At 43.7% G+C, this 16,232-nt stretch overlaps 1 protein-coding gene across 1 annotated transcript in view; it reads right to left on the bottom strand.

The window, feature by feature from the left end:
• SLC7A14 (solute carrier family 7 member 14) overlaps positions 1 to 6,592 on the bottom strand; it is a 68,524-nt gene extending 61,932 nt beyond the window's left edge. Inside the window, exon 1 of the mRNA XM_068547409.1 lies at positions 6,289 to 6,592. Coding sequence (XP_068403510.1) covers positions 6,289 to 6,592 — 304 coding nt within the window. The remainder of the gene's footprint in view (positions 1 to 6,288) is intronic.
• Between the last annotated feature and the right edge of the window lie 9,640 nt (positions 6,593 to 16,232).

Raw genomic sequence — 16,232 nt, forward strand, 5'->3', positions numbered from 1 at the left:
GGATGGAAGCCAGGTATCCAGATGGTAGAGCAGAAAGGTCAAGGGGCCCCATTACCTATGACTGCAGAGCTACAGTAGCAGCCTCCCTCCAGACTTGTTTTATACAAGAGAGAAGTGAAATTATCTTTCATTTTTAGTTTTCTGCTGTATCAATTGAACCTAATCCTAATCTGCTAATACAGTAGCAGAATAGCAGAGTGGTTCATGAGAGGGCTCTGGAGTCAGACTGCTTTCACTCTATTCCTTGCTCTGTCACCTCTTAAACAAGAGCCTTAAACCAATTACCAAAGGTTTCAGAAGCCTCCTTTTTCTCATCTGTAATATGAGGAAAATAACACCACTTACACATGGGGTTGTTGTGAAGATTGAGTAAAATAATGTGTAAAGCAATTAGAACTCTTTAGGTACACAGTAAGTGCTCAGTAAATGGTAGCTGCTGCTATCATTATTATTATCATTACTGTTATTGCCATAATTACTTATCAGGTTTAGCATTCATCTCCATTAATGGAGATGATGGGTCCTTTAAGGTAGAGACGATTTCTTATTTATTTTTGGTATTGCTCCAGGACTGGCATATGGTAGGTACTCAATACAGCTTTCCCAAACCATATCTTATTAGATTTTTGCTACTATTTCTCATGAGCAGATGATAAAAATTACTGGTATTGTGTACTGGGCAGGGGACTGATACTATGCATGCTTACTGTCATTTAATCCTTACCAAAACCACCTGAGAAATGGGCTGAAAGGGTAGTTGTAGACAGTGCAAGAGCTTAGGAGTCATTCAGACCTACACTCTGTTTGAGGTTCAATTTTATTAATATTAAAAGAACTGGAAATAAACAAGTTTTATTTCTCAACTCACGTTCCGTTCATAGGAGCCTCTTGGGGCAGATTACTTTTAATAGCCAGGTGTCGCTGACACGGAGGCTTTGCTTTGTGTTTCATCCCAAGCCAGTGAACTAGAGAACCTCTATAAACTACCCTCCTTCCATCCCTCATCTTGCAACAAAGCTGTCAGTGGGAACCAGGAAGAAAAACCATTTCCCCTATCTGGTTTATACAGTCTGGTATATACAAAAGGGTTTTAAGGTTTGGCATGGGCACGGGGTCTGGTTGTGGGCTGCTGAGCTATTCAAGAGTAGATAAGACCTTTTGGACAAGGGTAAAGGTTACAGCACAGGCTGCTTCCTCTGATAAATTTCCCTCCACCTGTGATAGGGCTGTGGCAGTTGTGGTGTTGGGGCAGGAACGGTAGGAGGAGCCTGGGAAGTTTTCTTTTTTTTTTTTTAATTTTATTTATTTTTGACTGCGTTGGGTCTTTGTTGCTGCACACAGGCTTTTCTCTATTTGTGGCAAGCGGGGGCTACTCTTAGTTGCGGTACGAGGGCTTCTCATTGCGGTGGCTTCTCTTGTTGTGGTGCACGGGCTCAAGGTGCGTGGGCTTCAGTAGTTGTGGCTCACGGGCTCTAGAGCACAGAGCCCAGTTTTTGTGGTGCATGGGGCTTAGTTGCTTCGCGGAATGTGGGATCTTCCCGGACCAGGGATTGAACCCGTGTTCCTTGCATTGGTAGGCGGATTCTTAACCATTGCGCCACCAGGGAAGTCCCTGGGAAGTTTTTGTAACTTTGGGTCTTGTCAAATTATAGAGAAAGTGGCTCTCTCTCTTAGATTTGTTTCATGTTATAAGCTGGTTTGCATCTCATGGGAGATGATGCCACAAGGGCAAAAGTCTCTGAAGAATCTGCTGGCCAAATAGTTCCTGTTTCCTCTTCTTGTAGGTCATGGCTATTCCAGAAGTAGGTCCTGGTTCCTATAGTGGAGTAGTTTTTAACCCTGGCTGCATATTAGAATTCCCCGGGGAATTTTTAAAAAATGCCAGTTCCTGGGCTGTACCCCAGTCCAGCTGAATTAGAATCTCTAGGGCGTAGAGCCTGAACATCGGTATTTTAAAAAAGAAATGAACAGAAATTATAATAAAATTTTAAAATGAGTCACAAACTGAGAGAAAATATTTGCAAAACCATATATCTAATAAAGAACTTGTATCCAAAATATATAAAGAAGTCTTAAAAGTTAATAAGAAAATGAAGACTCCAATTAAATAATGAGAAAAATATTTGAACACTTTACCAAAGAATATATTTGCATAGCAAATAAATACGTAAAAAGATGCTCAAAATATTCATAATTAGGGAAATGCAAATTGCAACCGTACTGAAATATCACTATACACCTTCTAAAATGGCAAACAAACAAATAAAACAACCACAGAAAAACACACCTGACAATTCTTCGTGCTGGCAAGGAACAGAGCAACTGGAACTCTCATGTATAGCTGGTGAGAATCAAAAATAATATAGCCACTTCGGGAAAAGCTCTGGCAGTTTATTATAAAGTTAAACATATACTTGCCACACAACCCAGCAAGTCCACTCCTAGGTATTTACTCAAGAGAAATGACAACTTGTGTTCACACAAAAACCTGTACACATATTTATAATGGCTTAATTCATAATGGTCCCAGACTGGATCAACCCAGTTGTCCTTCAACTAGTAAATGAATAAACTGTGGGGGGCTTCCCTGGTGGTGCAGTGGTTAATAATCTACCTGCCAACGCAGGGGACACAGGTTTGATCCCTGGTCTGGGAAGATCCCACATGCCGCGGAGCAACTAAGCCTGTGCGCCACAACTACTGAGCCCGCGTGCCACAACTACTGAAGCCGGCATGCCTAGAGCCCCTGCTCTGCAACAAGAGAAGTGACCGCAATGAGAAGCCCACGCACTGCAACAAAGAGTAGCCGCTGCTCACCGCAACTAGAAAAAGCCTGTGCGCAGCAACGAAGACCCAACAGAACCAAAAAATAAAAAGAAAAAATAAAACAAATTAAAAAGAAAAAAAAACAAACTGTGGAATATCCATACAGTGGGATACTACTTAGAAATAAAGTGTAACGTCTCACTGATAACATGTAACACGAATGAATCTTAGATGCATCATACTAAGTGAAAGAAACTAAACTCAAAAGGTTACGTACTGAATGAGTCCATTTATATAACATTCTGGAAAAGGCAAAAGTATAGAGACAGAAGACGTCTCTGGTTGCCAGGGATTGGGGGTGGCAGGAGGGGAAAATCACAAAGAGGTAACATGAAGGAATTATTTGGGGGGTGATGGAACTCTTCTGTATCTTGATGGTACTAGAGGTTACACAATTGTATGTATTGGTCAAAACTCATAGAATTGTATATTTAAAAGGGTCAGTTTTACTGTATGTACTTATAACTCACTAAAGCTGAGCCTCCCTCCCCCAATCCATTATTCAGAAGCAAATTCCCCAAGTAATTTAAATTCATAGTCAGGGTTGAGAGATATTGCTGGCGTAATAAATTCAAATCTAGCTTCTGTTATTTAAACTTCAGTTTCCTCATATGTAAAACTGGAGATAATAAAACCTACTTTGAAGAGATATTATGAGTCTTAAATGGGATGACGTATGGCAAGCTCCTAATATAGGGTTTCGCACAAAATAATAATAACCACTTAATAGGTGCTACGTGCCAGGTGTTGTATGGGCATTTTACAGATACCTCATTTAGTCTTTACAACAGCTCTATGAAGTAGGTATTATTGTCACCACTTTCAGGGTGGAGAAACTGAGGCTCAGAGAAGTTATGGAACTTGCTCAGGGTCTCACAGCTGGTCCGTGGCTGAGCCAGGTTCCAAGTCTAAACTTATCGTTACTGATTACTTTACCACTCTGAAATCTTAATTTCAAGCATCCTACTCTTCAACTTCACTTCTATCTTCTAGTTCACTTTCTCAGTGTTTTTACTTCAGTGATTTCCTGACCTCATTGAGAACACCAGTCTTCATCGATCCTACCACTTCTCATAAATCACCACTACCTTCATGTTCTCACTTCCCTTTTCATCCAACCTAAGTTGTGTGGTCCAGCAGTATTTCCTCTTCCTTTTCTAGTATTCCTAGCCCCATTGCTTCTTTCCCCCTCTCTCTCTGCCTGGGAAAAGCTAAATTTAGTCAATCCCAACTTTTTCTTTATTCTACTCTTGCAACCAAGCAGCAGTTATTGCTGGAGATAGGTGCAGACATGGAGAAGCAGTGGGAAGTTGGGTCCAGAGAGAAGCTATACGGAGATGATGGTGTGGGAGTGGAAAGAAGAGGGTGGAGGGGGACTTTCCTTGGTTTAATGACAAAGGGTCATAGAGTGAGAGGCCTGGTTGAAGAAACCTGATATAAAAATGCTAACTTTGGCACAGTTATTTTGGTCCTGTCCCTGGCTGGGGGCTCTAGGAGGATTCTGGCTGGCCTCAGCTGGGAGATGTCAGTTACAAAGTGTAGAGAAGTGTTATGGGTGAGCCCATGTGCAGAGAGGGGCACCCCTACTGGGACAGAAGCAGGGCTTTCTTTTGGTACCTGGTGCCGTGGTGAAGGCACCAATTACTGGCCAGTACCAGGGCCTTCGGTGGAGCTGGTTCAGTGATGTGCTGGTAAATGTTTAACAACTCACTCTCTGAAAACAAACAGCAAACAAACAAACGAACTCTGATTTATAGCATTTGCAAACTTCTGTGGTGTAAATACTCCCTCCATATCCCCAGTCTAGGTTACACAGCGCCCATGAGCACGATGTCAGGGGGACAGGCTCCCAGAATGTGACTGGGCCTTGTTCTAATTTCTAAATGTAATGAAGCACCTTGAAGGATAAGATGTGGGTGATTCATTTGTGGGAATTGTCATGGTTTGGGGGACTGGGCCTTAATAGGATAGGATCTAGAGGGGATTGTGCAGTCTGCATTGACCAGGCAGGACTCTGAACCGTCTGCCCTACGCCCTCTGTAGGACTCCCTGGTTACATGCCTGTCTTTTGTCTTACCACTGCTATTCTGTTCTATGTGCTAACATTTTTAGATTTATAAATTTACGGTGAGTAAGAATCTGGCACCTTCCCCCAAATACTTTCCTTGCCAAACAAGTTTGAAAATGATTGCAATCAGGTTAATATTAATAGAATTTCAAGCATCCACAGAATTTATTCATGTGAATAATTTATTTTCATCTATAAGGAAAAAATCCTCTATTCTGCAGGAATCTCAATTATTAGGATATTCATGCATATTAGAGAATGACTTCAGGAAAAGATAGTGGTAAGACCAACAAGGATATAAGCCATGACAGGAGATAAATAAAATCGGTTCTGGAAGTATTTTCCTCATCACATTAAAACGATGTCAGATATAAACGAGTGCACTTTCTGGTTACGTATCCCTAGTCTGTGCATCCCACATGGATGAAGACTGTTTAGTCTGGATGTACGATACTAATGTAGAACTCTTCTTGTGATGGTGTGCATTAGTACACAGGACTCCCAATGTAAGTTGGCATCTTTACTTCTCCAGAAACATTTGAAGAGGCCACAACATTCACTGCCAAGACATGAGTTGACCCACGTGATCTGCCAATCCCAAACCCAGCAAAGCCTCATGCTTTTGCAGTATAACCATCAAGAAGCAGGAAGTTTTCCTTTTCTTTCTTTTTCAAGGTGTCCATTGACCCATCCCCAGCATCTGGGAAGATACTGTGGATTCCAACTCAAGAGAAGAGGAGGAAAGAGGAAAAGGAAATAGAGCTATTTCACAAACTATCATCACCATGTAAGTCCTGGTACTTCCTTAAAAAAAACAAACAAACGAGTTTTATGATTCTTTCTCAAGGAGAGAGAAGGGGCTAGCTGAGCTACTTCTGCAGAATATCAGTCTGTTGAAGTGCTGTGGCAGACGGTGCTTTGTGATTCTCACAATGGCTTTATTTCCTAACTCGGTTTCCTCCTGCTTGGAGATCACAATGCCAGTTTGAGGCTCATCAAATCCCAATCACATCAGATTTACTGACTTGTCATTTTGCTACTCTGCCTATCCAGTATTTATTATTTATATCCTGGCTATATCCACCCCCCACGAAAGGACTGACCTATCTTCTCATGAAAGGGAGACAGAATAAAAATAGAGCCATTAGGACATGACAGGGAATGAGAAGTTGGGCAATGGCTAGGCAACAGAATATTTATTTGGATCGAAAAACCAAAGAAAAAGGAAGCCACTACAATGAGCCAAAACCTAGCGCTGAACTCCCTGGTAGTCAAGGCAAAAAGGGAGCATGATGGCCACTTCGCTCATCTCACCACTAAATACTCTAGGAGAGTGGGACGAACAGGCCTGCAGGCGCGCTCTCCACAGGCCTGCGCCTGCACGAGACGCTTACCTGACAATATGGATGCAACGGCTGCGATGATGAAGGACACAATGACGCCGGGTCCTGCCATCTCCTTGGCCACCAGGCCAGACACCACGTACATCCCAGTGCCCACGCAGCTGCCGACTCCGAGCGAGATGAGGTCCACGGTGGTGAGCACCTGGGCTAGCTTGGTGCCATGTGCTGTGGTGGCCCCAGTTCCCTCCAGCATGGACTCCACCGGTTTGGTGCGCAGGATCCTGGAGTGCATGGCGTACCAGGCAGCCCCCCACTGCACTCGCCGGGGGTCCAGGGAGGCGAGGAAGCCACTCATCCTGAGCGAGACGGCTTGTGGTGAAGGTCAACTGATGGCAGAGGGCTGCAGAGGCCTTAGTGGATGCTTCTGGAACTCATCTAGTGACCAGGGATCTCCCTTTTAGGAAAGGTCGAGAGGGACCCAGGGCAGCCTTCTCCTGGGAATGAATGTCTGCAGGAAAAACACAAGAAAAAGGAAGATGAGACCAAGTGGGAAACAAACCATGGCTTGAAGGCACGGATGGAGGTCAGTGTACTGAACTGGTAGAACTGACCTAACCTGTGTATTTATAATGCAGGAGGGTTGGATTTCCCCCTTTGTCTTGCCTCCAGTCCTAAATGACAGTCCGTAGTTTGCACCGTGTGGCGTAGTCGTTATGAAGAGGGTGGTCTGAGTCAGGGCTCTGCTACTTACGGTTCTGGGACCTTAGGAACGTTACTTCATATCTCTGTGCTTCAGTTTCTACTGCATAGTGGGGATAATCAAGCCTCCTGCCTTGTGTCGATGTGAGAATTAAATTAGTGTTTGTCTAAAAAGAGCTTAAGACAATGCCTGGCCTGTGGAAAATGCTCTTCTGTCAAACTCTAAGTGCTTCTTGCCTGGCTCTGCCGAGACTTGGTCTGTGATTCTTGGGCATAATCTCTGGGGACACAAATCCTCATTTGTGAGGATTTGTGAGATCTATGATTCTCAAGAGGGGCAGTGCCACCCCAAGGGATTGTCTTGGAACTTTGTTCTCAGATGAAATGAAGATGTTTTGAGAATTTTTTTGCTCTCACAGGTTGGGGTAGGGGGAGTGTTCATGGCATTTGGTTGGTGGGCCCCAGAGATCTTAAAAGTGTGGGATGGTGTCGTACCATTTTCAGATATCGGACATTCTTTTTTTTTTTTTTAATTAATTTGTTTTATTTTTGTCTGCGTTGGGTCTTCGTTGCTGCGCGCAGGCTTTTCTCCGGCTGTGGTGAGCGGGGGCTACTCTTCATTGTGGTGCATGGGCTTCTCATTGCAGTGGCTTCTCTTGTTGTAGAGCATGGGCTCTATGCACGCAGGCTTCAGTAGTTGTGGCCACGGGCTTAGTTGTTCTGCGGCATGTGGGATCTTCCCGGACCAGGGATCGAACCCGTGTCCCCTGCATTGGCAGGCCGATTCTTAACCACTGTGCCACCAGGGAAGCCCCGGACATTCTCGTAGGTGAAAATTCTGGTTATGATGATCTGAACCTAAAACCTAACTCAGTTTTACATATAAGCACGTGAGATTATTTTGGAGGGTTTTAATAGACAAGTACCTTGACTTTTCCAGGAAGACAATTATAGAATAAATTGAAGGAAGATTGTAAATTCTTTAGTTTTGAACTTAAGTGGAGTTCATCACTGTTTTAGAAAACCAAGACAGCCTTTCAGTGCAACCCATGGTGCTGCACCACCCATTCAGCACACCTGTAACAGCCTGCCATTTGAAACTGGCACGTTTACAGTACTTTTTCATATAGTGCAAGCATCTCATGATGACAGCTGTACTTGCCTGAGTGTTTAAATACTGAAATATGTTATATACAGGCAGGTTACCCATGAATTTTGCTTTAGGATATTAAAGAGGGGTGTATCAAAACATGTATTACAAAAATGAGGTGCTGGGTCTGATAGACTTGAGAATTATTGTACTAGATGATTTCTAAAGTTTTGTCAAGTTAGAAAATGCCAAGATTGTATGAAGTTACTTTCTTTGGAAGCCAGAAGCTTCATAAAATTCTATAAAGAATTTTTAAAGTACATCTGGAACATTGATTCAAAGTACTGTGCTGATAAGCCTAGGACATTTACATTTACGGCAAGTTCCAGCCAGTGTAATCTACCCATATTATTAATTAATACCACTTAGCACTTAATGTAACACTTGTCCACTTCTAAAAGCTTTGTAGATACAACCTAATTAGAAGAATCAGGTGAAACGTAGCAGTTTGGTTCACAGGGGTTGGGTGATGGACCTACTGCTTTAATTTCCTCCTAAATTTGACAGTGTTGCTTCATGCTGTGTGTTAATTCTTGACATCTTAGATATCAGTACATTTAGATAGTGCCACTGTATATACCAGAGTCATTCAAAAGCCTAGAGTGCCAGCATTTTTTTTTTTAAGATTTCCAGATTTGTGAGAAAATGTATACCAGGAAGGCTGCAAGAACAACTGCTCTACTTGCGCTCTTGAGCTCTTGTGGGGAAATCAGTGTACATATCTATTTAATTTCAACCCAGCCGGCATGTACTGAACATCCGTTATGTGCCAGGCATGATGTTAGGCTCAGGGATGCAAAGACACGGTCCCTGCTCTGGTGGAGTTTCCAGTCTAGAACTGGAGATGATGGTCACCCAAATCACAATGCAAGGGAGAAGGTTTTTTTTTTTTTCTGAAAACCTTGTCTTTTCTTATTTTTCATATTACAAATGTATGTAGCATGGCCATTGCAGAAAAATCAGACAGTATCAACAATAACATTCAGTGAAGATAGATAAGACAATTCAACACACAGATAGAAAAATAAAACCAGATCATTCTAGAGAGGGATAAGGGGTATGTTGTAGAGTCCCCCCAAAATTTATATGTTGAAGCTCTAATCCTCAGTACCTCAGAATGTGAGGTTGTTTGGAAATAGAGTCGTTGCAGATGTACTGAATAATTAATTAAGATGAAGTCACATTGCAGTAGGATGGGGCCCTAACCCAATACAACTGGTGCCCTTATAAAAAGAGGAAATTTGGACACAGAGCCACACACACAGGGAGAACGAGCTGTGAAGATGAAGGCAGAGATCAGGGTGATGCATCTACAAGCTAGGGAACACCAAGAATTGCCAGCAAACCACCAGAAGCTAGGAAAGAGCCCTGGAACAGAGCCTTCCTCACAGCCCTCAGAAGGAACCAACCCTGCTGACACCTTGATCGCAGACTTCCAGCCTCCAGAACTCCAGACAATAAATTTCTGTTACTTAAGCCTTGCAGTTTGTGATACTTTGTTATAGCAGCCCTAGCAAATGAATACAGGCTATAAAGGAAGTCAAGCAGGGTGATGAAAGGGCGAGAGGGTCTCTGTGGTCACAGCATTGGCTCCTGAGTGACGGGAAGCAGCCAGTCATGCCAGGTGTCAGGGGAGAATGTCTTGCAGAGCTGGGCCAGCGGGGAGACGGGGTGGCCTGCTCTGGGAACTGAGTGACACTGGGACAGTGTGACGAAGAGGATTCAGGTACCACGTAAGAGCTTTACATGAGTCAACTAGTTAAATCTGCATTTACAGATGAGGCAGAGAAGACCGGGGAGGTCCACTAACTTCTCCAAAGTCATGGAGCCCATAAGGGCAGAGCTGGGCCTTGGCTCCACTTGCCAAGCTGTTATTCCTGGCTTTCCTGCCTGAGGGGCACAGGGTCAGACTGCTGAGGGTCTCTCAAACCAAAACAAGGGGTTCGTGTTTACTCTAAGAGCCATGAGAAGCCATGGGAGGGTTTTATTCAGGTGGGCAACATGATACGATTTACATTTTTAAAAGCTCATTGTAGCTGCTGCGCAGTTAACTGAAGACTCACGCCCGATGATGCGTCAGTGCCAGGACAGATGTATCAGTACAGAGGGGAGTGAGGTGCGGACCTGCTGCTGAGGGCAGCCATGGTTCTCCAACCTGGCTGCACAGGGGAATTACCTGGGGGTCTTTCAGGAACAATGGTGCCTGGCCTCAGCCCCAGAAATCCCAATTTAATTGGTCTGAGGTGTGGCATAGATGTAGGGATTCCTTAGATCCTTAGAGCTCCCCAGGTGATTCTAGCACAGCAGGGTTAGTTAGGGTCCACTGCCCTGTGAGTAGTGACTAAAGTGCTGGTGTAGAAAACCAGATACTGCCTGTGATGGTTAATTTTACTTGTCAGCCTGACCGGGCTAAGTGATGCCAAGTAGCTGGTAAAACATTATTTCTGGGTGTGTCTGCGAGAGAGTCTCTGGAAGAGATTAGCATCTGAATCGGTGGACTGAGTAGAGAAGATCCCCTCATCCGCATGGGTGGGCTTCATCTGATCCGCTGGGGGCCTGAATAGAACAAAAAGGCAGAGGAAGAGCGAATTCACTGATTCTGCTTGAGCTGAGATACCCATCTTCTCCTCTCCTCGGACACTGGTGCTCCTGGTTCTTGAGCTTTCAGACTCAGACCGGGACTCACACCACCTGCCCCTCCCGACTTTCAGGCCTTCCGACTCAGACTGAATGACACCGCCAGCTTTCCTGGCTCTCCAGGTTGCAGACAGCTGGTCATGGGACTTCTTAGCCTCCATAACATGTGAGCCGATTCCTCATGTAAGAAATCCCCTCATATGTATCTGTATAAATCCTATTGGTTCTCTTTCTCTGGAGAACCCTGACTGACCCATTGCCATTTTCCACGTGGGGTCCCAAGGCCGACAGGTACTTCCTGTTTCTCTTCCTGGGCAGGAAACTGGGCCCTTCAGCAGCAGTCTTCTGCAGGCGGTGACTGTGGATCTGGAGATACCCTTTGGGATATTTGTCCTGATCAGCCCTTCCTCAGAAACTGTCACAGAGACACTGAGAAAAGAACCAGGCTGGTTAGGGATGTGACAATTTCAATTTGGTAGATAATTAGAAATCATGGTGAAAACATAGAGAATCAACTAGAATAAAGGTTGAAGGTGGTAGAATTCCTTCCTGGCTGCATTCCCTCCATGTAATTCCTCTGAGTGATTGCTTTATTGGTGCAAACAGGGGCTTGGGGCATTTCCTTTCTTGGTTGGAAATTTACTGGAGAGAACAAAATGTACAAAAGAAAACATGCTTCTAAGTGACTATTGACAATATCCATATTCATTACCCCCAGATTATGTTAATCAAAGAGAGTTTTGGAAGCTTTTTGCTGTTGTCTTTCCAAGATGAGCAATAAATGTGTGTTGTGCTTTCTCTAGCACTTTAATTCAAGTTTCTCAAAATACTTCACAGCTATTGCTAAGGAAGGCTTGCAGGGCCCCTGGGAGAAGGGAGTCATCATTGTGGTGTCTGGCGGCATGCTTGAGGGTTCAGTGGGCTCCAAGTATAATGACAGTAAGAGCAGGTTTGTGTGAGGATGAAAATAATTATGGCTTGGAAGTTCACCGACTAGGTAGGATTGTTGAATTAGGTTGGAGCCGGCGTTTGGAGGTGAAGAGAGGAAGGAAACGAAGGCTAACAAAACAGTAAACAGCCTCAAATCACTCTTGCCTGATTTTGCAAATACACTAAGGGATTACAGAAATCCCTTCCTGACACTTCCCACGAGCTGGTGTCCAGCCTTTGCTGGAACATCTGGAGCAGCAGGAACGTTGGCTGGTGGAAGCTGCCCCTTCACGTGGTTCAACAGTTAGGATTGCAACAAAATTCTTCTAATCGATGTCCCCAGGCAAAAGGAGGTTGCAGTTGAAAGTGCCAGGTTTGATGAGCCCCTCCAGGTGACTGCAGGATCTGAAGGAGGCTTCTGAGGCCCCGCCCCCAACTCCTGTACCCTGGGTTGTGTGCTAGCCCTCCTCCCCACCAGCCCCGCTGCTTCTCCTCTGGGCTGAGCTCCTGGCTCCTGGTTAAGAACCTAATTCAAGAGCCAGGTCCCCTGGGTTCAAAGTCTGGCTTTGCCCTTACTCACTAAGAGCCTCTCCATGCTTCAGTTTTGCCATCTATAAAATGGGATAATAAGGGCACTAACTAGCTCGCAGGGCTGGTTAGGAGCGAAGGAGTTAATGTGTGTGGAGCTTTTAGCACAGTGTCTGGCATACATGACTGCCAGGAAGCGGCAGCCTGCCAGCATCACCCTCCTCTGGCCGATGACCAGGTCTTTTTGTCCCTGACTGCTGACAGCCCCTCCCACCTCCCTAGGCAGCTCTCAGAGCGTCTTTGGCCTACTGCCCAGCCCTTACCCAGGGCTCTTCTCTGCTGAAGCTCCCCTGGATTCTATGGCTGCAGACTGTACACCCTGGTATTTCACCCCTAGGTGTTCATGCTTGCCTTTTTCATGCTTTTAGGGAAGGGCTTTCTCCTCTCCCGTGTTTTGTTATCTAAAGGGGTGTCCTCAGCCGATTTGCTTGGACCTTTGGATGTTATATCTGCTCTCATTCCTTTACACCCTTGACTTTTCTGCCCAAAATGCACACACACAAAGGTGGCTAGGGCATGGTGGATTCACCTACAGTCACCACCCTATCCCTGAAAGCACGACCTCCTTCTGACTTTCTTGCTTGTGGCTTACTGTGGCTCACTCAGCCAGTCTTTGATGGCAGATTCTCTGCTGAGGTCCTGGCTTCTGTTGCTCTTCTATTTCTTCCAAACTTGCCAGTTATGGCTCTAAGTTCGTATCCCAACTGCGGAGTCACTTGCCTGTCAGTCACTATGATTTTACACGGGATGGCCAGATACAGGTCAGATATATGTGAATCCCAGGGTCTGCGGCGTCCGAACAGAACACCCTAGTAAATTGAATTGAGATCTGTGTCCTGGTAAATTTCTCCTGTTGTCCCCAGTTTTGTTCTCTGTATCTGTACTGATTAAGGTTAATCTGTTTATAGGAAAGTCTTCAAGTTTTTGAAGGCAACTAACATATCTCTTGGAGTCTTGTCTTCCCCAGACTAAACGTCTTCAATTTCTTCAGTGATCAGCAGTGTCTCACATGGTATGGCTTCTAGATCAATCACATTCTGATTTGTACTTCTTGGGCAGGCTGCAGTTTATCATGGTGACATTTTTGGACCATAACAGAGTGGTAAGGGAGATGCTTTTGATCAGTCTGGCCCTGTGTGTGTGTGTGTGTGTGTGTGTGTGTGTGTGCACGCGCACGCATGAACCTCCTAAATCATACAATGCTGGTGCCTGACAAATTCACTCAGATGTACAACTGGCTTTAAAACCAGGGTTCCTGATTTTCAGATTGCCAATCTTCCCAGTTATGTCTTTGCTAAGTGTTTGATTGATCAAGTCCACTTGAGGTATTTCTTGATCACCTACCGCGTTACTTATCAGTGTGCTAGCCCATTTACATTGTATGTGAGGTCTCAGACACAGCTGGCTTTGTTTTGCTTGGAATGTTTTTTAAAGGAGAATTTGAATCTATGACAACTGAATAGCTATGCAAAAGAGGTGGTATCATTTCGGCTTCCTTTACAAAGCTTGCTATTTCTTTTCCTGTTTCTAAAAAGTTATTGACTGCATTAATCAGCTTTTGCTGCAGTAACAAGCAATCCTAAATTTCAATATGTTAAGACAATGACATCTATCTTTTTTCTGATATATATTTTAAAATATATATTTATTTTTTAAATTGATTTACAACGTTGTGTTAGTTTCAGGTGTACAGCAAAGTGATTCAGTTTTATGTATATGTCACTTCCTCCTCCAACACCCAGGCAGGGAGGATATCCCCACCTGACATCATCTTCCCCTCCTTCCTCCCCCTGACCTCACGCCAGTGCTCTTCCTACTGCTTCATATTTAAGAAGGTGGACAGAGCTGCCTGCATTTTCTTTGTATGATATCACAGTCATGCCAGGCTTGGGATGATCCCCGAAGGATAACGAGGCATTCACCTAGTTGTCTATGTGGTAATGTTCCTTTAAAGGAGCTGAGGGTGTTTAATGTTCCTCAAAACTTTTCCTGTCAACTTGGCTTCAGTGGGAATTTCTTCATCCTAATTTGGAGAAGCAAGAGTCTTGCAGGAGTCTAATAAACACTTTTCATTGTTAACCAGCTGGCTTCCTCAGCGTCGCTCAGGAAAATCCTTAAGTAGATAACATCCCTGCAGCTTCTCTCCCTGGATATGCTAAATAGAGTTGCTCATATGAGAAGCTCCCTCACAAATCCATAAGTGCAATTTGGATAGCTTTGTGCCTTTGGGTTTGGAGCCCATATTTGAAACTCCTTTTGTGTTCCCTATTCACTGTGTCTTAACCCATACCCAGGCCTCTTTGTACTTTGATTCAGTTATTCTGGAGATTCTTGTCTCTGAGATTCATTCCAGTGCCCCCAAAGGAAATTTCTACTATTCTAAAGAGTCTGCATTTTAAGTCAGATAATTTCAAGCAGATCCTTCAAATTTTGATAACGGCCGTTTGTATGTGATACAACAATAAACAGACAAGTGGACAGAATCTTAATTTTATCGATGTAGGTTATTATACACGCCTCATGAACTTTCGGTTCTCAGCAAAGCCTGACGCCACATACCCAACCCCTCTCTGCTCCGGGTTTGTACTGTTTTCAATACACATCATCTCCTTTAATGGGTTCAGAGCACCTACTAAATGTCTGGCATCGTGTGTGCAAGATGCAGAGACAGAAAGAGGAAGAAGATGCCCCCCTTGTTCTCGGAGCTCCCAGGCTGGCCAGGAAGACAGGCATGATGATGAAGTAAACACTGACTACCAAGATTTTACTTCTTAGCCTTTGCTTCTTGCTTCTTTCCCTCCCCAAAGCTATCCGTATTTTCATGTTCTTTTGGCACTCAGCTCATATCCCATCTGTCATTAAATGTATGTTAACCACTTGGGGCTCCTCTTCTCTGATTTCCCCCAACTCAGCATATGTTAAGTTGTGTCTTGCCGCAGATTGTTATACACCTGAAGGCTTGGATCTCTTTACAGCCCCCCGGATGGTTTTGTCTTGGAAAGAAAATAAAATCCAAGTTCCTTACAATGGCCTACAGGGCTGTAAGTGACCTGGTGTCTACTTCCTCTCAGAGTTCATTGCCTGCCACCCTCCCTTTTGGTCCACTGACCTCCTCTCCGTTCTTGAAACACACTAAATTCTCTGTTGCTTCAGGGCCTTTGCACTTATTTCCCCTACCTGGAATCTCCTATCTCAGGTCTTTGCACGACTTTCTTTTTCTCCTGATTCCGGTCTTAGCTGAAATGTCACCTCTGCAGAGAGAAGCCCTCCAGGATCATCTGGGCTAAAAGTAGCCCTGGTCTTTCAGACTCTTTCTCTCAAGTTCTATCGTCTATCTATCTATCTATCTATCTGTCATCTACTTATATATTTATCCATCCATTTATTTTTGAGTAATTTATCCCTACTTGACATTTATTTAGTTATGTTTTCATTGTCTGTATCCTTTCTCTAGACTGTAAACTCCTTGAAGGTATGGATTTGTCTGTCTCATTCTTTCTTGAATCCCCAGGGACCATAGCAGGGACTGGCAAACAGTAGGTAATCAACAATTGTTTGCAGACTGAAGATTTTTCCACAGCTAAAAAGAATATTTGGCATAAAATATTTCTTTATAAAAGATATAATTTACAATAGGAGTTTGTAATAATCCGTGTTCTCTTGAGACATTTATTACAGTGTGAGATGACTTCCTTTGTTGAGTACCCTTTGTGCATAACATCAAAGAACACAAAACCTCAGAAATCATTTAATTCAAGTCTCAGATTTTACAAATGATTAAACTCATTGACTGGCTTCACAAATCCCTTTGGAAAACCAAATTATCTATATTACCTAGTTATAAACAAGTAACATTTCTGTGTTTTTGATCCTTTAATATTAATTAAGTCAAGGGAAGACTGAATTAAAAATCCACAATATTATAATATTAAAATATTTAACATTAAAACATTTACGTCTAGTTAAGTTTAGAGTTGTACTTTTTGATATA

The sequence above is a fragment of the Eschrichtius robustus genome, chromosome 6 (assembly GCF_028021215.1).
Source record: "Eschrichtius robustus isolate mEscRob2 chromosome 6, mEscRob2.pri, whole genome shotgun sequence".
Lineage (NCBI taxonomy): Eukaryota > Metazoa > Chordata > Mammalia > Artiodactyla > Eschrichtiidae > Eschrichtius > Eschrichtius robustus.